Source organism: Sander lucioperca, chromosome 2, assembly GCF_008315115.2.
Source record: "Sander lucioperca isolate FBNREF2018 chromosome 2, SLUC_FBN_1.2, whole genome shotgun sequence".
Taxonomy (NCBI): Eukaryota; Metazoa; Chordata; class Actinopteri; order Perciformes; family Percidae; genus Sander; species Sander lucioperca.
Window position 1 is genome coordinate 47,588,617 of NC_050174.1, and position 23,922 is coordinate 47,612,538.

General features: G+C 38.2%; 2 protein-coding genes across 5 annotated transcripts in view; both read right to left on the minus strand.

Annotated features, from left to right (window-relative positions):
* Positions 1-537, minus strand: part of LOC116056732 (ras-related protein Rab-14-like) — a 6,582-nt gene extending 6,045 nt beyond the window's left edge. The window contains exon 1 of one of the 2 annotated variants that reach the window (XM_031309054.2): positions 328-537. The gene's annotated coding sequence lies outside the window, so the exon portion shown is untranslated. The remainder of the gene's footprint in view (positions 1-327) is intronic. The other variant, XM_031309055.2, reaches the window with a different exon arrangement.
* Positions 538-3,022: 2,485 nt separating this feature from the next.
* Positions 3,023-23,666, minus strand: si:dkey-220o5.5 (actin filament-associated protein 1-like 2). 3 transcript variants are annotated; one of them, XM_031308857.2, is made up of 16 exons: positions 23,511-23,666; positions 16,894-17,031; positions 15,413-15,490; positions 15,114-15,169; positions 12,751-12,862; positions 12,416-12,648; positions 11,950-12,129; positions 10,829-10,915; positions 10,299-10,368; positions 8,587-8,810; positions 8,426-8,505; positions 7,734-7,851; positions 7,500-7,587; positions 6,938-7,104; positions 6,247-6,357; positions 3,023-5,490 (listed from the first exon to the last, which is right to left on the minus strand). In XM_031308857.2, exons 1-16 carry the CDS (start codon positions 23,524-23,526, stop codon positions 5,464-5,466), a joined length of 1,785 nt encoding a protein of 594 aa, XP_031164717.1. In that variant the 5' UTR covers positions 23,527-23,666; the 3' UTR covers positions 3,023-5,463. The 3 variants fall into 3 exon arrangements, with proteins under 3 accessions (XP_031164717.1, XP_031164716.1, XP_035854959.1); XM_031308856.2 differs by having other exon boundaries at positions 15,114-15,172; XM_035999066.1 differs by having other exon boundaries at positions 15,114-15,190.
* Positions 23,667-23,922: the final 256 nt, after the last annotated feature.

The following is a 23,922-nucleotide window of genomic DNA, read 5'->3' on the forward strand; positions in this document are numbered from 1 at the left end:
CAGCCGGGCTAGGCTAACACACAGCTAGGCTAACACAGCGAGCTCAGAGTTAGCATGAGACGTTAAACACCATGACAGTCCCGAAGCGTGAAAGCAGTCATATTTAGCAGACGTAATAAACACAATCAGCTGACTTCCCTCTCTCAGAAACCCTTTTTTTTTTTTTTTTAGCTTAGCTCCGGAGCTAACCGGCTAACAGCTGCAGTGCTGTCAACGCCTTGCTAACAGGCTAACAAGCAGGAGGCCACTTTTATCACAACAAAAAAATATTAAATAAATAATTAAGCAGACAGACGGAGAGGATGAGTTATAAATGCGGATGTTTACCTTCGGTCCGGGTGTCTATCTAACCGGTATACCTGATTAAACTGCCGATAAGACGGGTAGTTATCTTTGTTAGCTGGTTAGCCCGGTGATCCGTCAGGAAACCTTTCCCTTCTTCCGCGATTATTCTTCTTCAGCGATCATGCGGGGAAACACCGCTAGACTGACAGGTGTCTACCGCCGCCCAGTGGATGAGAGGAGACTGATGCCTGTATCCACTGTTTTTAAAGGGGTGATAGAATGATTATATAGGGTATTTCACACTGTTCCTTAAGGTCTCCTAATAGGGTATGTAACATTGGTTGGGCTGAAAATTGCCCGAATGCTATTTTATTAGGCCCTTAACTACCCTGTGAATATGGCTCTATTTGGAACAAGAGCTTTTCTTCCAAATATGGTATGCTCATGAATATTTAGATGAGCTGCGCGCTGATTGGTTTGAGCGAACCCCATAGAAACACATTGGAGACGAGACAGCAGGTCTCATATTTCAGACACTGCAAAGTTATATGTTGTTTGTCGGGCTATTTCGTTATTAAATTCACTTCTGATACGTTTTTATGCGAGAAATGAACTATATAAAGCTCAAATATTGGCCGTTTTACGAAAATTGATGGCTAATTGCAAATTTGGTAAGACGTGTCGGACTTTAGGAGCTCCACACAGTCTGACGAGAAAACGGCAACCTCACCCAGTGAAAGTCACCGTTTCTCGGCTACTGGACTACTGGGACTCGGGGGCTCCGTGGAGCTGGCTGGCTGGCTGCCAGCTGCTGGCATAACTAGAGTATATTTAGTTTGCATTTCGTCACACCAGTTATAGAACATATACCCCAAGCAAGGTCTTATAAAGCTAACTATGGTGTCCGATTTCAATTTAATGCATTTTTGTGAACATTAGGGATTTTGTTAGCTGCTACTGTCCCTTCAATCCTATAGCTATGTGTACAGATCGCGGCTAGCTAGTTAGCTTCAATTTCGGCATAATTAAAGTCTATTTACAGTTTGAATTTCGTTACGCCACTTAATAGAACATATACCCCAAGGTCTTATAAAGCTAACTATGGTGTCCGATTTCAATTTAATGCATTTTTGTGAACATTATGGATTTCGTTAGCTGCTACTGTCACTTCAATCCTAGCTATGTGTACAGATCGCGGCTAGCTAGTTAGCTTCAATTTCGGCATAATTAAAGTCTATTTACAGTTTGAATTTCGTCACACCACTTATAGAACATATACCCCAATGTCTTATAAAGCTAACTATGGTGTCCGATTTCAATTTAATGCATTTTTGTGAACATTAGGGATTTCGTTAGCTGCTACTGTCCCTTCATCCTATGGGTAGCTAAAGATCGCGGCTAGCTGCAGGCCCTGGAGCTCCATCAGGGCCTCGGCATTTTGTAGTCCAGTAACCCAGAACCGGTGACTTTGCGCGGGTATGGAGCGCGGTGGGCTTTACTTCGTGACGGAGATCCAGCTAGCTCACAGCGAGTCTATGAAGTAGGACACGCCGAGCGGCGAGGCAGCACCGGCCGCTGTCACATAGCCTGCTGAGCTCCTGCTGAACTGCGACACACAGTCGGACAAAATTTGCAATTAGCCATCCATTTTCGTAAAACGGCCCATATTTGACCTCTACATAGTTGATTTCTCGCATAAAAAAGTCTCAGAAGTGAATTTAGTAATTAAATAGCGTACCTCTGGAGATCTGCATGACCTAGCTAGATTCAGAAGACTAAGCTGACCTCTGGTCAGTGGTGTAGCCTATGCAAATGTTGGGGCGTGACTTGAGATCATGACGTCAACATCCAGCTTTGTTGAGATTCGCCCGTTTTCAGCCGCAGTTTCAAAATGTGAGATTTGCTGAGGATAGGGGTATCAATGGGATTTTGAGCTTTTATGTATGTCTTATTTACCCACCGAACTGTCGTTATTCAACTATGACAAGGTAACATCGGTTTTGCATTCTATCACCCCTTTAAATAACTTAATTATAGTATAGTTTAGTCAGTGGTGGAATATAACTCAGTACGTTTTATGAAGTACTCTACTTAAGTACAAATTTGAGGTAATTGCACTTTACTTGAGTATTTCTATTTTCTGATACTTTATACTTCTACTCCACTACATCTAGAGAAAAATATTATACCATTACTTAATTTGTATGACATCTTCAATTACTACTTATGAACCACCCAGACCTCTCAGGTCGTCTGGGACAGGTCTCCTTGTTGTCCCCAGAGTCAGAACTAAACAGGGAGAAGCAGCGTTCAGTTTTTATGCTCCACATATCTGGAACAAACTGCAGGTCCGCAGCAACTCTCAGTTCTTTTAAATCAAAGCTAAAGACCTATCTTTTTGATGTTGCCTTTCTTTAAATAACTGTTCATTTCTTATATTGAAGTTGCATTGTTGACACTGTATGACAATCTATATAAGCTTATAAAGAGAAATTCCGATTTTATCTGCTTTTATATATTTAATTTTTTTAATTGCTCTTCAATGTTTCATTTCTTATACTGCACTGTAACTTTTATTCTCGTATTTTATCTGTTTTAAATTTTTTTATCTGTTTTCATGTAAAGCACTTTGAATTGCCCTGTTGCTGAAATGTGCTATACAAATAAAGCTGCCTTGCCTTGCCTTATTTTACAGACTCAGATTAAAAGGCCTAATACAAAATATGTATAACAAATATTTTAGGTTAATATAAATCTTTATTTATCCGCGGGGGGATATTCAGAAACTACCCAGCAGCATATGGAATTAAAATGAGCTCCACCTTCATCAGCGGCAACATTAAAGTGATGAACACATTAATGCATCAATCATTTTTCATTGAATATAATTCTGAAATGGGTCATTCTGCATAATGAGTACTTTTGCTTTTTATATACTAAGTATATTTTGATGCTTATACTTTTGTACTTTTACTCAAGTAAAATGCTGAATGCAGGTCTTTTACTACTACATTTCTACACTGTGGTATTACTACCTTTACTGAAGTAAAACATCAGAGCACTTCTTTCACCACTTTTTGTATCCCTGCTGTAATTTCAAACCTTTACAAATACTAAAAAAACTAAAATGCAGTTTTTTATATTACAGTATCATTTTACAGATCAGAGTTTAGTCCAACATCAATAAAGAAACGCTCTCCTGAGATTATTATAAAATCCAAGAAAATATAAGTCATGGAAATAAACATAGGCTAAATCATCATGTGTATAATAACATTGTGCAGATCAAGTAAGAAGAGATATAAAACAGTTTCAGTTAAAAGACAATTACATCAAAGAGAACATGTGGTATTAAACTAAATAGAACTAACTTAAACAAATGTGCGACCTGAAATTCACAACAATAAGTCATCAAACTGAACACAGAGAAGAGGATTTCTATTACAATTTACAGACTTCACCACACAGGATTAAACACACCGTAAAGTCCGCAACATATCTGCTTTCACACTGTACAGACTCCAGCTCTCTGAGTGGCTTTAAAGAAAGAAGTGCCTATAGCTCATTTGCTACAGCTGATTCAGAGCTCCAAGAACAACAGGAAGTACACTAGATTCATAAGCACCTATATTATTGCGATGGATCTTATAATATCTAAAAAAAAAAAATTGTTTATTATTTATTATTTTAGAGACTTTGATATATATATATCAAAGTCTCTAAGTGGACTAAAATAAACCCTGATTAGTGTTAAGATGAAATGTGCAGTGTGAGGGCTTTTATGTGTGTACTTATGAAACAAAGGCAGGTGTGAGACTCAAGCCTGTGTACTCACTCTCTCAACAAATCCTAAAAGCCAAAGGATCATCATCAATATAATAATCTGAAAAAATAGGGTTCCCCAATTTTGACTTCTTATTTTACTCTGATGCATTCCTGATGTATAAAGTTATTCATAATCTTGCACACCCTTCTGTTAAAGGATGCCTTGCCTATCCCGGCAGCAGCAGTGCCAGTAGGACTAGAGACTCTGCTCAGGGTGACTGGGTACCGCAGTTCAAAAGGGCCTTTGGCCTTTGGTCAGTCTGCTTTCTCAGTTAAAGTAGTGGGGAAGTGAAATTGAGTATGAAATTCCATACTCACAAACAGACTCAGGATGCTTTGCAGTGTTTAAAACCAGCCCCAAAACCAGTATTTATCACACTGATTTGATGCATTATCTCGCACTGATTGACTTTTATGTATTGTGCTGTTATTATTTGTGTAGATGCCCAGGGGCAACAGATGTAAATTAGCTGCAAGCTAACTCTTGTGCAATTACCTTCAATTGTGCACTGGCCTGCAAAAATGAACAATAAAATAAATGAAAACTACTAACATCACTTTGTAAAGGTCTAAAACCAGCCGTGCACTTTGTTCTGTTTAGACTAAATCAGGTGTTGCACATACAGACATGTTTTTTTGACATGTACAGTCGCTGCAGTCTGAACAATCATAACTTTTGGGCTGCTTGCAGAAGTCATTTTAAAGTCACACAAGGTTCTCTTGATTTTGGTGACTTGTTCGGTGAAATTAGGTAATTTCTCAGCACTAATCCAACATAATACCTAAACATTTGATGTGGACTTTAATCAGTGGTGTGAGTACAATTTTGAGATACTTGTTCTTTACTTAGTGTTTCCATTTTCTGCTACTTTATACTTTTACTCACTACATCTCAGACTGAGATGTTGTACTTTTTACTCCCCTACATATATCTGATAACTTTAGTTACTCTACAGATTCAGTCAAAACAAAATATAATCAACTAATGAATGATGATGTATTAACTACCAGGTGCGAAACTAAAGTGATGAACACATTAATGCATCAATAGTAGTAATCCAATAATATATATTATTCTGCATAATGAGTACTTTTACTTTTGGTACTTTAAGTATATTTTGATGCTAATACTTTTGTTCTTTTACTTAAGTAAGATTAGGACTTTTATTTGTAACAGAGTATTTTTATACTGTGGTATTACTACTTTTATGGAAGTAATATATACTTTCTCCACCTCTGACCGTAATGAGTAACTTCATTCATTGTAAAGCATGCCAGAAAGTTCTTCAATTGAGAGGACTGTTTGTAGATGATGATGATGATGATGATGATGATGATGACAGACGGTTGGTATCAAGCAGCAGCTTTGGTTTCCCATTCCTGTGAAAACAGTAACAGCAGAGTTACCTGGACAACAGAGACAAATGATTCAATACATTTTATGAATGGTGTTCATATGCTGCTGTTTTCTGTTAAAGTCTTTGCCGACCTCCAGTGGTTTAACTTGTCACCTTACTGCAGTGATGCACAGGTGTACTCCAAGACCCTGTGACATCACTGCTGGCTGTGGTTACAGGTGAAACTTTTAACCAGAGAGAAAAATACTGCTTTACAACCTGCTTACTTAAAAAAAAAAAATAATGTTAGCATTAATAAGCTAAACTTTAAATGCTAAACATGCTAACGTGAACACGTTAACATTAGCATGCTCAATTTTGTAGAGTAACTACTTTTAGTTAGTACTTTGTTACAGTGTGGTATTCGTACTTTTACTTAAGTACAGGATGTGAATACTTTCTCTGCCATCGGTAAACTGTAGCAGTGTCTAGATTTGAATTCACTAAAATTTGCCTTGAAATACAAAAACTCTGGATTTTTTTGACTAAATCTGTATTAAAACATGTTGACTATGATCTATCTGCAGGTTCATTTTGCCAGAAATGAAATAAGTGACATAAAGTACATGTCATTTTTAGTTTATGAGCTAAAAAGCAGCGGAGTGAACCTTTAACCCAGAGAGTTGTAAACTGAGGCATTCATGTGCAGCTATAACATAAGTTTGTGTGTGTGTGTGTGTGTGTGTGTGTGTGTGTGTGTGTGTGTGTGTGTGTGTGTGTGTGTGTGTGTGAAACTCACCTTCCTCCTCTGGAAAACCTTCCCATGTTCAATGAACAGCGCTGAAGGAGCTCGTCTGAGAGAATTTTTAGCTGAGGCCGTCCGTCGCAGCAGAGGGTTCAGGAAACCCGCCTGCACCAATAGACCACCAGAGACCAGCAGAGACCAGAAGAGACCAGCAGGGACCAGCAGAGACCAGCAGGGACCAGCAGGGACCAGCAGAGACCAGCAGGGACCAGCAGAGACCAGCAGAGACCAGCAGAGTCCAGCAGGGACCAGAGAACAGAGGATGTCAAAACCACAGTGTGGCTCAATTATAATACATACTGTATATGCTCTGAATCCACAGCAAGATGAAGTCTATGCAAATATATATGTATATGTGTATATGTATCTATGTACTTTAATTTAATTAAATGTATTTATTTAACATTTTTTTCATTATACAGTGGGTTAGCTTTATTATTAGTAATGTGTTATATACATCTCCAACAAGTAATTTTACTTGTATATACATTTAAGTTGATGTATCATTATTAATGTTGTAATTAACATTGTTCTACCCTTGTGTGTGTCTGTACACTGATGTGTAGTTTTCCTTTCTTTTAAATCTATTTCTTAATGCAGATATGCATATGTGTATGCATCCATCTTATTGTAATGCACTGTAAATTGAGATGTTTGTAAAATTGCTGTCCCTGTTTTTCCTCACCTGAGCACGCTCACTGCAGATGGCCAGCGACTGTCTAAAAGAGGTGCGTTTGTTTTGCTTTCCGACAGACGCCAGGTTGATCTCTGACCCCGCCCTCAGCTGCACCGTGCTCTTCCCCGTTAACTCCAGCTTCTGAACACCTCGTTCCACTTCCACCGACTTCCTGTCTGAAAAAACGGACAAAGATCTTGACTGGCATGTTAAAAATTACTTAAAGCTATAGTGCATAGTTTATGCCGCCCCCATGAGGAATTCTAAGTAATGACAACAAAACTGTCAGCACATCCACATGATACAAGCCTTCTGTGACCGCGCAAATATCAGCATGCAGATGCAGCTATACCAGCCTGTATGTAGCCTGAGAGGGAGAGAAACATCTGCAAAGCTCCTTTAATAACTGAAGGCCACAACTTAGATCAGTGAATCAACATTTTTATCAGCTCAGATCTTCTCTTGTCTGTACTGTGGTGGCTGAACAGTCAGAGGATTTCAGTGAGAAAATCAACTACAAACTATGAAACTGAGATCGAGTCTTCATGCTTATTTATAAGCTGAGACTCACTGTGGCCGGTGAAGACGGTGTTGCTGTAGGCCACTGAGTCTCTGGACGACACCGAGCTGCAGTGAACTGAATCCTGAGAGCTGTGGAGCTAAAACGCCACAAACACTGATCATTGTTATTATCTGTTCAATTCAATCTTGTACAAAGAAACAAGTTTTATGACAGTTTCCTTGTTTGTATGAGCAAAGGAGTGATTTTAAACGGAGCTTAAATCCTTTGCTATACGGAGCGTACCATGAGCTCCAGTATGGAGGTGTTGGAGTAGATGGGCTGGTCTTGGCCTGCTCCACTAAGGTGGAAGGGGTCGTCCATGTAGGTGTTGGCGGTGGGAAACCTTCGAGTCTGCAGCCCACTGAGGAGGGAAAAAAACTAAATCACTAAAAGAGAAGAAGAAGAAAACAAGTACAATACCACGTGGGGTGCATCAGGGTTCTTTTCTTGGACCATTTCTCTTTTAGATTTACATTAATGATCTTTTTTACTTTTTGCAGATTGTATTAAACTAATAATCTCAAGTAAGTAAAAGTCACTATTACCACACAGTAAAAATACTCTGTTACAGTAAAAGTCCTGCATTGAAAATGTTCCTTCAGTAAAAGTATTTAAGTATAATCATAAAATCGTAGTTAAATTATTAAAAGTATAGAAATATCCCCTGTGACTGTTCATTCATGCATTAATGTAAAAGCAGGATTTTACTGTTGTAGTTGGTTGAGGTGGAGCCCATTTTGAACTATTAACTAATGATTCTTTTTCATTATGAATTAATCTGCTGATTATTATCTCCATTAATCGATTGTTTGGTTTGTAAAAATAGTGAAAATAGTGAGAAATGGCGTAACAATTACCTAGAGCCCAAAGTGACAATGTTTGTATGTATGTGAACACCCTGACAACATGCTCTGTAATTGTATTAATTATTTTACCTGAGAGCTCCACCTGTGTTGATCTGTGTGTTGTCCTGCAGCAGCTTTAGCCATCGCTCCTTTTCACCTGAACTACTCACCTGAAGGAAGGAAGTATTGACACATGAAAATATAAACAGCAAACTCCAACCCCTAACCAAATGAATGCCTGGTCAGCTCACCTCCAGCACAGCCACCTGGTCACCGAGCATGCTCAGTGTGATCCTGTAGGAGTGGTCGGTGTCAGGCCCGCCTCTGACCTCACACCCTCTGAGCTGGACGGTGTACTGAGGCGACCTCTCTACCTCCTCCTCCTTCTCCTCCTCTCCAAACATTTTGAGTAGACCTGCCTCCACCTGACACAGTAAACTCTGCCACTGACAGTTCATCAGCACGCTCAGGAAACCTGTCAGTTAAACACATCTGAGGTCAGAGCGAGGTCACTCTAACATGACATCATTTAGTGACTTAAAGGAGCTTAACACTGTTTTAGCCTGTTTATTTTCTTTTCATTGTTGTCGACCAGTGGTTGCCTGGGTCCAGACCTTTTAACCCACTCCACTAAGTTGGCAGATTTGTGTGGCATTATGACATGAACCAGCAGTTTTTGGGATTAAAAACTATATAAACCCAGTTTATGAACAGTGTATGAAGCATATAAAATGAAATCAATAAAATGAGCTCCACCTCAACCAACTACGGAATTGAAGTACAGCTCACATACATCATTAATACAGTTTTTTTCTGACGCTATGGTACTATTCTCACAAGTATGTGGTAATATTTCACTACCTTAAATACAAATAAACCAACAAATCATCAAAGAAAAATATCTCTTTTCACAACTCTAAGTACATCTGACATTGACTGTGTACAAAAAAACATCTAGAACTACCAGTTTTACTATAAAATACACTATGGTCATACAAAGTACATGCATAACTTATGTATCTATACTATATGTATGGTTTTAAATTTTGCCTATTATAGTCCGATGCAAAACTTCAGAATCACCAACCTAAGGTGTGAGATTTAATGTGAGCTCAGTGGGATTTGAACCAACAACCTTAGTATTAGTAACTTACAGTAGTGCTAAAACCATCAGGGCCACAAAGAACCACTGCAATGATTACAGTGTGTACAATACAATAGTGTGGATGAGGCTTGTAATGACATCACTGCTGACCAATGTCAGGCTTGGATTCAACATTCAAGAAGATTTTTCCAAAGGTGCATGAACTATGAAAACATACATTGTGATGTGGATGAGAACTTATGGCCAAATCCAGAAGACCGAATTAATGCAGATTAGTGTAGTGTGTACTACAGAAAACGTTTGCAGTATTTATAGTAAACAATTTTCTTTCAGTTCTGTTACAGTGTTTTATTTACAGTATTTGATTAGACAAAACCTTACATAATTTTGCAATACAGTAAAAGTTTGTTGCAAACAGATCATCTTTACCACTTCAAAGGGTAATTTTAAAACATGTATCCTACATCGTTTGGTCTTGGACTATGGGATTGTTACAATAACTTAACTGAAAGAATTGTACTATGTATGATATGTTTAGGTGACTTAACAAATTTACTCATTGTATTTCACTAGAAACTTAGTGGTTGAAACATTGGTCTTGTATTGAAAGATGTTTACAAGCCAAATGAAAAGAGAATCAGTTGCTTTGAATGCAAGATTTAATGATTTAGAAGTATGATCAGTTGGGAGTCACTGCACCATACTATTGATAATAACAAAACACTGACAGGATTTTGTTGATAATACTTAACTGACATTTCAGTTTACTGACTGTAATCAAAGTATGTTTTAAACACTGCAGATTTAACAGTCTTTTCTCCAGCTTACAGATATAATAATAAGTAATGATTTCAGTACCTTTGTCTTTGTTGAGGCTGCAGCCAGCTGAAGGTTTCTCTTCCTCAGAGTCAGTCTGGACTGTACTGGACTGAAGAGAAACAACATGGACACTTTTTATTTGAATGAAGGCAATTAATTATTGTTATTGTGTCATGCATATAACTATGCCTTACAAGACACCGAAAATGTATACAAGCAGGAGCAGAGAGCTGTGTATACGTTTACAAACAACAAACAAAGTTCAGAAATAGAGAAACAGCTAAAGCATCTTTTCACGGTCCAATCGTCCAATAAATCGCTGACAAAAACATCCACTATACCGAATAAGTACGTATTAAATAATCTATCTTGCCTGTTTCTCCAGGCTTTTGAGACAAAGGTCAACACATCAAAATAGTATAGTTATATTTTACAACCTTGTTTGATATAAGACTCTCTGCATCAGAGTGGAAGAACACTTAATGTGTGTTGATTTGTTTTACTTTTATGTGTTACTGTCTGAAGGGTTTTGGTTAAAGTTAGGGAATACATTATCAACATGGCCTCACCCTGCAGGACAGCAGCCGGTCTGATCTGATCAGAGACAACGAGCTCTGAGTCTCCACTTCACCCCCAGCACTCACCTCCTCTATCACCTGCACACACAAACATGTACAGCTGATATACAGTACTATGAATACATACAGTAATTATATGTGTGTGTGTGTTAATGTATGACCACTAATGTTATCTGAAAAAAATAACAATTAATGGTGGAAGAAATTCTCACATCTTTACCAAAGTAAAAGCACAGAGCTACAGTTAGCTAGTTTAGTTCAGTGGTTTTTAACCTAGGGGTTGGGCCTCTGAAAAGGGTCACCTGATAAATGTAAGGGGTTGTCAGATGATTAATGGAAGAGAAGAAGAACAAGAAACTAACTTAGGATACAATATGTTTTAAACTTCTAACTTCATTTGAACAGTTAATACAATGAAACTGATGTATGTGAGAAGTTTAGAGGAGAAATATCAACAACTAAACAACACAAACACAAAAATGTTTAATCTTTAACAATGTATTATATTTTATAAGCTTACCATATGTATTGTATGTAAAATCTTAATCAGAAAAATAACTACAGCTATTAAATATGTTAAATGTAGTGGATTAAAAAGCACTAAATTTATCTCTGAGATGTAGTAGAGTAGTAGTATAAAAGAGGATTAAATGGAAATAATCAAGTCAAGTACAAGCACCTCACATTTCTACTTAAGTAGAGTAAAGCAAAATGTTCTGAAAACTATCAAAAGTAAAAGTTTCCATTAAAGCCAAACAGACTCTTTCAGAGTATTTATATACTCGCACCCTAAAGGAAAGATTGTGGCAGACCCCTCCCACCCTGTACACAAACCCTCAGGCAGGAGGCTGCGATCCTTTAGAACCAAAACCTCACGCCACAAGAACAGCTTCTTATCGACTGCAGCTGGCCTCATCAACAAGGCCCAGCACCCCCACAAAAATGACTTCTCTCTGAGATGTACTGAACTAAAAGTATAAAGTAGCATAAAAATAAATACTTCAACTTAAGCAAAGAATCTGATATATACAGTCACATCCCACAACTGGTGAATAGGCCTACAACATATTGAGTGTTAGTAATGAGTGCAGTGTGTGCTGTGTGTCTCTGACCCTCCTCCATTCGTCGGCCTGCTGGAAGCTGCTGTAGCCCAGCACCAGTGTCTCTGAGCCCAGTAACACCAGTTTGAGCTGGTGCTGGATCTTCCTATTGCTCTTTGACTTGTAGACGAGCTGACAGCCGCGCAGGTTCAACTCCAGCTGAGGCAGCAGGTCCTGAGCACACTTATAACACTAATACACACACACACACACACACACACACACACACACACACACACACACACACACACACACAGCTGTATTTGTAACTGTTTGGGGAACATCATATTTTATGAACTCTTTTTATGTTTCGTTTGCAAAAATCTTAATTTGTAAAGTAGCTAAAGCTGTCAGATAAATAAAGTAAAGTAGAAGTGTAAAGTGGCAGCAAAAGAAAAGTACAAGTACCTCAGATTTGTACTTAAGTACTTGAGTATATATATATATATATAATAGGCTACTTAGTTGTTGGTCCTACCAGCATCACGTCGCTCCTGATGATGAACAGCTGTTTGGTCCACTGTCCGAGCCACTTCCTCTTCCACAGGTAACCACAGAGGCGGGACTCGGGGATGGGTCTTAGGCAGGGCTGGGAGGCGCTCCATTGGATGTAGTGAGCTCTGTCCTTCACAGGCTTCTCATCATCATCATCATCATCATCATCTTCCTCCCCGTATGACTCGTAGTGACTGCTGTCTGACTCCGCCTTCTCTGAGGGAGGGACAAAGACGTTTTTATTAAAGCTTTCACATCATGTTTCTGCGCGTGTGTGTGTGTGTGTGTGTGTGTGTGTGTGTGTGTGTGTGTAGATACCAGTGTTAGACATGGTTGTGTCAGGTAGGTAAGGTTCCGCCTCCTCATAGGTATCTTCATCATCCTCATCACCTCCGAGACCTCCTGGAGGTAGGGGTGGCACCTCAGGGCCCTGGATGGATGGAGGGGGGGAGTTAAAGGCTGATGTTTGTAGACGTTATCGACTTAATTAAGATTGAAAGTTAAATACATTTACTGAGGGGAAAGAGCCTCCTCCATCGCTGCCCCCTCCCTCTGGAACTCTCTCCCCCACCACCTGAAACATTCTCCTTCACTCACATCTTTCAAAAAAAAACTCAAAACCCACCTATTCAAATCTGCTTTTCACTGTGGTTATTGTTTCTTTCTCATAGTTGTAGTTGTATTGTTGTATTTAACAAAAACAAAGAAGTGGAAACATTTCCAGTAGGGTTTGAATATCCATGTGACTCCTGTATTAAAGGAATAGTTTGATGTTTTGGTAAAACTTCACTATTCAGATTGACTAAAGATTGAAGTTTGATATCGTTACTGGTTGCTGGTTGTGGGTTAGGGAAACATGTTTCACGCAAAACCAAATGGTACTACAACACACAACAAACTGTGACTTTCTCGACTTCTAAAATTATCTTTTAAATAGACAAACATATGTGTAATTAATGGCACAATTCAAACGTCATCAAATTATTTGTCCCTTGCCATTGACTACTGTACATATTGTTTCCACAAAAAGGTTCCATGGGGGACACTGGAAGGGGAGGTACTTTGCCTCTCTATTATTTGTGTATGGGACAAATAAACCTTTGAATCATTGAATGGGTCAAACCTAAGTTAGAACAACTAAACCACTAAACAAAGTACCAACCAAACTTTGTGCTTATGGTTAAATATTGAACAGGTCAACGCTGACAAGTATTAGAGACATTAACCCTTGTACGTCTGTATACTCTCACTGTCCTCTCTGCTAAAAAAGTCACACTGAACTGAACTGAAGTGGAACTGAACTGGAGCTAAATACATTTGCAAATTAGTTGCATACGAACAAAATTTCCCAGGAGACAGAGTTAGTGTGTGTGTGTGTGTGTGTGTGTGTGTGTGTGTGTGTGCGTGCGTGTGTGTGTGTGTGTGTGTGTGTCCATCACGTAGACCAGATGCTAATCGCCCGCCATCAATGACCACTTCCTCCCTCTGCAGAGCTCTCAGCCAATAGGAGGACAGATAGAGGGGAGATGGCCTCATATGTAAACACTGAACATCCTGTCACTCCCTCCAAAACACACACAGACACAGACATAGACACACACACACACACACACACACACACACACACACAGACACACACACACACACACACACACACACACACACACACACACACACACACACACACACACACACACACACACACACACACACACACCGCCATCTCCTCCCTAACCCAAGGAGGATTCAGTCTGTCATTACTGACCTACATCACAAACCCTCCTCCTTCTTCTTCTCCTGTTATCTAAAAAAATGTCAGTTTTTCTTTAACCACAGGGGGAACCATCATGAGGTCAAACAGTGCACGAGAGTAAAAAAACAACACTGTCGAAACCTAAGTTAGAACAACTAAACCACTAAACAAAGTACCAACCAAACTTTGTTTGTATTAGAGACATTAACTCTTTGTACATCTGTGTACTCTCACTGTCCTCTCTGCTAAAAAAGTCACTTTGAACTGAACTGGAGCTAAATACGTTTGCAAATTAGTTGCATACGAACAAAATTTCCCAGGAGACAGAGTTACTGTGTGTGTGTGTGTGTGTGTGTGTGTGTGTGTGTGTGTGTGTGTGTGTGTGTGTGTCCATCACGTAGACCAGATGCTTGACTGCAGAAATGTCAAGAAAAATGACTTTAACCATCAAAATAGTTCAACTCATTGATAACGGTTTTAGCTGTACTTATATAAATTGTTGGGGAGTTTAATTTACAACAAAACATAATGTTTTTTAATACACTCGTTATATGTTTTGTGTATAAATTCTGAGGAAAATACTGTACTTTTTACTTATCTACATTTATTTGATAACTATAGTTACTTTACAGATTCAAATTATTAAAACAAAATATAATCAACTAATAAATGATGATGTATTAGAGATTAAACTACCCGGCAGTGTATAAAGTAATTAAAATTAGCTCCAGCTTTACCAGCTGCAACATTAAAGTGATGAACACAATAATCCATTAATAATTATAATACAATAATATACATTACTACTTTTACTGAAGTAAAATATCGGAGTACTCCTTCTACCTCTGATTTTGTTTAGAGTCGCAGGCTGGAGTCTCTCCCAGCATGCATTGGGTGAGAAATGTGAGAGATGTGTGCAGTGACTCACCCCTTTTGTCTGCCACACAGGTGAGTCCTGATTTAAGACCAGCTCAGACTGGACACCTTCTGGACAAGCAAACAAATCTGGTTTCAAACTGTCTTTTATATCACAAACAACATGTAACATGTTTCATTTTCCATCTTTACAAACATTATAACATTGTTTTTAAGTTTAACATGAATTTGTATATTCTGTAGAATATTGACCAAAATTATCTGGAATGTGTCTCATTTCAATTCAAGTTGAAGGATCAGAAAATATGAAATTCTGAGTGCACGTGTCTTGTGATTTAAGCTCAGTGTTACCTGTCCCAGGTGTGTTTGCCAGCTCATTGCTAGGAGACGATGATGGACAGCTCATGATCATGTACTCAGCATCTTCTACTAGAAACACAACAGACATATTCATATGTGGCAGTAAACCTCAACAGTAGCAGTTATTACTGGATTAATCAGTTAGTTCTAACTGGTTTTAGTGGTAGAAGTGGCTCCAGCATTTTAACTACTTTCACATCTTACAGTCAACTGACACTTCAACTGCTTACAGTGCACACACTTCAACTGTCTCCAGCCCTTTTCAGAAATTTCAGCTACATTTATCACATACAAAGTGACAATTTGCCTCCTTTAGTGGTTAACTGACACTTCAACTGCTTTCATCTCTAAAGGGCCGTTCAGTGTCAGAGTGTGCGCTGCAGTTGACTGGAAAAGGCAGTTGTGTTGGTAGACTATAACCTTCTATTTTTTGTTCATAAAATGTACCTGAATTCACGAATATGTAGGATATTACTAGTGACATTACTGTAATCTTACATTGCTATGTCTGCTGTATTGGGTTATTATGTGGGCTATTAGAGTGCGTGCTTGACGCCACTGTTTACAGTACATTATCATTCAGCAGTGTGGATGCTCACATTGTTGTAGTTATAGGTATGGTTATATCATTCTTGATGTGGATGGCACTTTACTCTCCAACTGTCATTATAACTGCTTATAGTGCAACCACTTTCACTTTAACGGTTTCAACTTCACTCAGCGCTGACACTTAAATTAACACTTAAACGTCATTCAGTGCTTACTTAAGTGCTGACATCTTTCAGTAATTATATTTTAACTGCCACTTCAACATCTTTCAGTATTTCATCTATTTCAAAAGTTTCAACTACATATATTAAGCAGCGAGCACACAAAGGTTTTTCTGATAATTTTGCCTTTTTCCACTTAGTAGTAGTATTAGCATTGGTAGTAGGAATAGTAGAAATAGTATTTTCAGTAATAGCAGTAGTGTTTTCATATTTTACTCTTTAAACTACAATTCAACCGCAGTAGGCTAATTGTATTTTAACTACCACTTCAACTCCTTTCAGTATTTTAATGATTACCTCCACCAAGTAATGTTTTCAGTTTGGTTTGTTGGTTAGTTAGTTTATCTGTCAGCAGGATTATGGAAAACCTACTGGCCCGATTTTCAATTTACCTTGGTTGACGGGTGTGGCATTGGCAAAGGAAGAACCAATTACATTTTGGTGTGGATTTGCATCACGTGGCGAATACAGAAACTAATTTTCCTTAACCCTTGTGAGGTAGGGGATTGGCCTTGGCAGAGGTCTGCGCTCTCCGAGTGCCCTTCTTGTTTCAAATGTTTTCAACTGCAAATATTCTGCAGCGATCACACAGATTTTCTACAGAAACAAGCAGTATTACTCTAGCTTTGGTGGTAGTAGTGGTAGCAACAGTAGTAGTAGTAATAGTAGTAGTATTATTATGAGTAGTAGTATTATTATTACCAGGAGTGTCGTTTGTTTGCAGTTTGGACAGCAGCTCTGAGATGGATTTCTTCTGAGACTGAGCGATGTAACTCAGGTTCTGTTCAGAGTCCAGAACAGACAGGAAGGACTGCAGATCCCAGATCAGCTTGGCCAGCACTAAAGACAGAGGGACAGACAGGAAGAGAGTCAGGTGAACAGCTAGACCCACAGACTCCTCAGCTGTCTGCCTGTTTGGCCTCATTAAGGGGGTAAACTCTAAAGGGAAATAACAGAGAAAATCACCACCAAACAGTTTGACAGACTTTATCTCTGAGTCATTTTAATTGTTGACAGAGAAGCAGAGCCATGAGTCATGTTTGATTACTCAGTATCTGTCTCTCTAGCATTCTCTTTGTACTTGTCTAAGGCGGAATGTAACTAAGGACATTTACTCACTGTACTTAAGTACAATGGGAGGTAATTGTACTTTACTTGAGTAATGTGTTCTCATGCCACTTCCTACTTCTAAGAGAAAAATGTACTTTTTACTTCACTACCTTTACAGCTTTAGTTATGAGTTACTTTACAAATTCAATTAATTAAGTTTTTGGAAACAAAACACATGAATGTACATGAATTGAAACGATTAGTTGATTAATCATTTGACAGAAAATGAATTGGAAACTGTTTTAATGGTTGAAGTCATTTTTTTTCATGAAAAAAGATTTCATTGTTTCCAGCTTCTCAAATGTGAAGATTTGCTGCGATATTGTTATGATTTAAAGTAAAGTTTGACCAAGGTTTGTTTGAAAACGTAATGTTTAATTGAGCTGAGTTAAAAATATGTATTAGAATCAAAGTTTAAAAAAGTAAATTCGTTAGATAAATGTTTCTGTCCTCATTTCACACACAAAAACTGATGGGGGCTCCGTTTGTCGTCAGCAGGTTGATAAAACATGTCTGTGTTCGTGTCATGAATGAAGCTGTTGTTTCTCTCTCACTCATTGAATACTTACTTTGTGTTTTGGCTTCAGAAGAGTAAAGAGCTGAAATCATTGAAGGCAGCGACGCCCCTCACTTTATTATCCACTACAGATAAAAATACAAACCAAATATTGTCCTCTTATACAACTCATATCTCTATGGCTATGCTATGTCTCATTATTTACAATAGGGGCTACATCCCCTATTCCAGGCGTATGAGGTGCTGCCATCAGGCAGAAGATATACGGTGCCGTCCTTACAAACCAACCGGGCTCGCAAATCATTTATTCCTACCAGCATTACACTACTGAATAAGTTAGGGAAAATAACTTGATCCTTTCTGTGTGATAATACTGCACTTTGGTATAATATTAAAATGTCAGTGATGATGTGGCACCTTACTATTGATAGCCCACTGATGCTAATGAAACTGCACTTTACTATTTTATAATGTAGAGATATTTGGTGTTGTGTATTGTTGTTGTGCAGGGGGGGAGGGAGGGTTTAGTGGTCCTGTTGTTGTCTTTTGTCTATGGTCTGTTGTCTGTCTCTCTGATGAGCTGTATGGTGCAAGATGAATTTCCGAAAGGATCAATAAATGTCTATCTATATTTATAATATGATCCTGTTTCTTTTGAGTTTTTATGAGAAGTCCTTGTATAAGCTTTTGTTTATTGACTATATATAGGTGTAAATGTGTCTTGTATATGACTGAAATATCTATAAGTGGAATTTTTGTGTGTTTTTGAATTAAATAAATAAATAAAAATGTCCTCGTCAATATGTAATGTTCTAGCTCTCACTGTAATTCCTCATCAGATATTTTTCAGTAACAGAAGACTTCACGTTCCTATGATATTTGTTCCAAAACTGACATTAAGGTGTTGAAGGGTGAAACTCTGTCTGTTGTTCAGGTTATTGATTCTGTTAATGAAACACTGAACTGACTGCACCTGTTCAGGTCAAATTTCCCATCACACTATTCAGATGCTCTGGCCTTGACATGTTAACTGATGTGACAGATACACACTGATAAGCTACTGCTAATGTTTGACACAGAATAAAGAGTGTGTGTGTGTGTGTGTGTGTGTGTGTGTGTGTGTGTGTGTGTGTGTGTGTGTGTGTATGTGTGTGTACGTGTTACATCATTTAACTGAAGGTCCCTGTACAATAACTGAGAAACAGGAAGAATGTGTCTGCAATTCTTTCAGGAGGGACATTTTTCATTGATTTGATAGACAACAGGGTTGTGTTTGTTTCTGTAAACACCTACCACCTACAGGACATGTACAACCACCTCAGTGACCATTAGAACCACTAATGGGATCCCTAGACACTCTTCAGTGATCCCTAATACATCTTTAGCGATCTCTTCAACCTTCTTAATGACAAATTAAACCTCCTAAAGAAACACTAGAACCACCTGAAGGAACCTACAGGAATCTTCCTCACAGTTTTCCTAATGACTAGAACCACCAAATGGACTAAGAAAACCTCCTCAGTGACCACTAAAATCTCCTAAAACAAACCAAGAACCTCCTCACTGAGCTAAAAGAGTTCTACCGCCACCAGAAGGACTCCTTGTCCCTCCTCAGTGACAACTGGAACCTCTTAAAGAACAATGCCAACAACTTAAAAGGCCAATAATAAAACATCCTCAATCCTAGAGCCTCCTAAAGAAACAATAGAACCAACAAAAACCTTTAGAACATCCTCACTGACCACTAGAACCCCTCAAAGACATCCAACGCCCCCTTAAGGACCCCTAGACCCTCCTATAGCATGACTAGAACCACAGATCTAGAACCACCTAAGAGACCACTAGAGCCTTCTGTAGGTCTGCCTCCTGAAAGAGCTAGACCCTCCTACAGCATGATTAGAACCACCAAAGGACAGCTAGAACCTCCTGAATATCCATTATAACTTCCTAAAAAGATTGTCAATTTTAAATGTATTCCAAACTTGTGTTATTATATCATATGTAGTCTATATCCACAACGTTCCACTTCCGGGATTGCTCTGTTGCCAACGAAAATTCTGCCGGATGTCATTCTTTTCAGACAGATGTCTGTCACTTTCCGCTTTCTTTGTATTGGAATTTTATTCTCTGGTTGATTTCTGAGGACTATGGTTAACTGATCCTCAGATCTCTGCAGGGTAAATCTAGACAGCTAGCTAGACTATCTGTCCAATCTGAGTTTTCTGTTGCACAACTAAAACAACTTTTTAACGTACACATGTTCCACCAAAACAAGTTCCCTCCTGAGGCAATGTGGCTCTGTCCGGTGCGTACCGCCGCCCAAGATGATTGTGATTGGTTTAAAGAAATGCCAATAAACCAGAGCACGTTTTTCTCCCATCCCGGAATACTGTGTGGACTAGCCAGACCTTCCTCCGCAGTGCTGTGGAGGAAGGTCTGGCAAAGTGAGACTGTATCATATGACATGTTTGACAGGACCAGACCCAGTTAAACCACAGAGAACATCAACAGTTATATTGGTTAAAAGGGTTCAACAGGATTTCTGTTGTTTCCTGTTGCTGGTTAAAACCAAACTGAAGTGAATGGTCCTGAGAAGTTTGACTGAACCGATCTCATAACAGTCTGAATTATCATCAAAAGGGAGTTGAAAATGTAGAAAATGCAGAGAAAACAGATGGGGATTGTGTTTGAGCTCCATTCAGAAGGACAGAGTCCAGTCACTCTCTGAATGAGTGGGAGACGGAGGTTAAATGTGTCAGATTAACTCGTCTCTGCTGATTTTAAGGATCCAACAGATCTGCTTATCAGCCTGCTGCTGTTTTAAACACTGAGCTGCACATACCTCACACACCCACAACACATCGTCAACAACACACCCACAACACATAAAAAACACATCAACAACATATCAAGAACAACAACAGAAAGACTCAGAGACAAGAGGAAGATTTCACAACAGAAAAACTGCTGCCGGACTGAGAAATAAAGAGTTTGTGTTACTGAACGCTGCCTATCTGACCATCAACATCACTTCCTGTCTCTGGCTTTGATGCTGCAGAACACACACACACACACACACACACACACACACACACACACACACAAATTAACAATCACATCAACAACAACACCTACAAACTTAAACAACTATACAAGCAGAATGCACAGCCCTTTTTATATCTATTTCACTGAATTATTTTGGCATTACTGTAATCTCTAATGCTTTAAAAGTTATGTTGGTTGTTGTGTTCTCTACTTACTGCAATCTTTGTCTTCAGTTACTGAATTGTCTTGCTCAGGGGTGAGGTCAAAGACAATTTTCTAGTGAATGTAACTGTAACTAACAAACAAACAAACTAACTTATGAACTGACAAATTGACTTAACATACTAACAAACTGACAAGCAAACAAACAAAATAAGTTTTTTCAAGATGCCTCTGTCAAGAAAAATAAATTACAAGAAGTATTTCATTCCAAATGTGAATAAAATATTTAGCATGTTCCTGTAATTAGAGTTTTTAGTGGTTCAGATAACTCAAGATACTAAAAGCACATTTCCTCTCTTCCCTCTATAGTCCTGTAGTATAAATTCAGTCAGATAGTTGTATGTGTCCAGGTTTGTATGTGTCCAGGACTGTAGCTCAGAAATGCAAATGTTTCTATTTTTACCAACCAGAGGATGAAAGAGAAAGCTGCTCCACACCCAACAACACACTAACGTTTTCTAAACCTTTTAACTTCAGCCAGCTATAGGATTGGCTTTGACCTGAACTCAAATTCTTTGACTTTTGACTCAAAGTCAAAAACTAGACTCAAATCTTAGTTTAAAACATTGTGTTTTCAGTGTAGCTACTGTAACTGCGTTATTTTGTGGTGTTACAGTTTATAATAAAAGGGAAAAAAAACCTCTGTTCAGGACTGCTGTACTAAAGAAGTTGAAGTTGAAGACAGGGTCAATTCTGTTTTATAAAGCTGATCATCTGATGTTCACAGATCTCAGCTATGAGCACAATAGTCAAGTCGAAATTTCAACGTAGCACAAACTTTACCCAAATTTCCAGAAAATGGTAAAATGAAAACATGAATGAAAGCTTGTGTTGATATTAGTAGGCTTATCTAAACAGCTGGTGGAGCTAATTCTCCAGTCGGTGCCATTAAACCACTGCAGAAGAAGAACAGGTGCTTGAAAGAGCTCAAACGATGTAAAACCATGAGGAAAACATGACGAAAATATGACATTAATATAATGCGAGGCAGGTTAGAGTGTCTTTTTCGCTCCACCAGATTTCCTATTTTCAGTTCTTCATGCTTTGTGTACGTACAACATCATCTATTCACTAAGGAAACACTTTTACACCTTCTTCTTTAAATTTCCGTTTCCGTTTGTTTGTCAGGTTTGTTTTATGCACAAAATTAAACATGTGCATAAAAACAGACTGTTACTATTATTTCTGATAGAAAGGGCTGAGAAAACAACCAAAATCAAACCCAATTTGAATAAAGTGGATTTATCCTCATTGTAAGCAGTTAACACATGAAGTCATACAGTAAAACCAAAAGTGAGTACAACAGTCAGAGTGTTTGTAGCGGGAGAAAAATGCTAAATTGTGGGTCTGGAGACTTTATACACACTCAGTTTGAGTCTAAACAGTCTATTAGCTCAGTCCCCTGAGGGCAGCAGGAGGAGGAAGTGATGATGATGATGATGATGATGATGAAGGAGGACAGACGGGTGTTTCCAGTTGTTGTGCTGCTGTAGTTTACATACCATCAGTGTGATAAAGACTCTATAGTTTTGACTGATTTTGATATTTTGTCAAATTAAAAGTCATTATGCCGTGTATTATTCTGAAGCTGTGAGTGTCAGGGCCCCCGATTTACTATGTAAAACCTATAAACATTTAATAAATGCTTTGTAACACACAATAATGTAGTTTTTGTTGCAGATAAAAGGTTCTTTATTGTTTTAGATAGCACCCATAACTGCTGTATACACAGATAATAAAAGACAATTTAGTAAAAAAAAAAAAAAAAAGAGAAAAATATAAAATGTCTTCATATGAGAAGTTATACTTGTTGATGATTACTGTACATTTAAAAAAAAATCCTTGTGTTTCCAACTACAATATACTGTGTTATAAACCATTTCTTACATGTTTATAAATGCTAAATAGGGGGAAAGTAAAGTGTACACACTATAAATAAAACAACATTAAACAGTGCAAACTTTTATGTACCTCATATGTACCTTTAGTACAAACCTATGAACTTACGTGTTTTAATCGCACATTTTCAGGGGAAATTTTAGTTGTTTGAGTATGATTGCTTCTGTATTTTTATTATATTTTGATTTTGATTGTATGTACTTCTAATTATTAATCAATAAAGGCTTATCTTATCTTTTACATGTAATTATTCACGTGTAATATGGCATTGAATAAATGTCAGATTCACATACAGTATGCATGTAGACGCATGTGCCACATTTGACACTTATTTCATGTGATGTATAGAATAGATACTCCTTAATGTTCCAGAAGAAATAACTGAAATAACATTTAAAATAAATGGAAATCGTATGTACCATTGGTCAGGTGAAATGTCCACAAGGTAAAAACATGTGACTGTGTTTCTGTGGTGTTATATCTGTAGTATTTTTCTGTAGCTTGTATAATAAAGGGAACACAGTACCTTTCTGTTTGTCCATGTCTGTCTGTCGTCTCAGTTGCTGCTGATCTTAAGTCTCATTTCTCTGCTCCAGAGTCCAAAACATCAAGCAACAGAAACAGAGAACAGATTTCCTTCTCAGTGAACTCTTTCTTTCTGCTCTGTGAAGAAGCACTGAAGCTTGAGTCCTGCCTCTTTGTGACATCATGAGGGAGGAGAGAGAGGACAGACTGACACACACACACTCATTATGACTGGAGAGAGAGTCAAACACCTCACTGAGACAAACCATTTTAATGTATATATGTATATATGTCTTAAAGGGATAGTTTGGATATTTTGAAGTGGGTTTGTTTCAGTTACTAATTCAGTTCAGTTTGCAGAAGCAGGCAGGAGTACTGAATCTTTATCAGTTTTAAGTGACTACATTTAGAAT

Bases quoted from the DNA above. Each gene is read 5' to 3' on its own strand.
- si:dkey-220o5.5 (XM_035999066.1), bottom strand. The intron at 12,863-15,113 runs GTGAGTCACTGC...CCATCCATCCAG, and splicing joins CTGTGTGGCAGACAAAAGGG to GGCCCTGAGGTGCCACCCCT. The intron at 7,852-8,425 runs GTAAAATAATTA...TTCCCTCCTCAG, and splicing joins AACACAGGTGGAGCTCTCAG to TGGGCTGCAGACTCGAAGGT.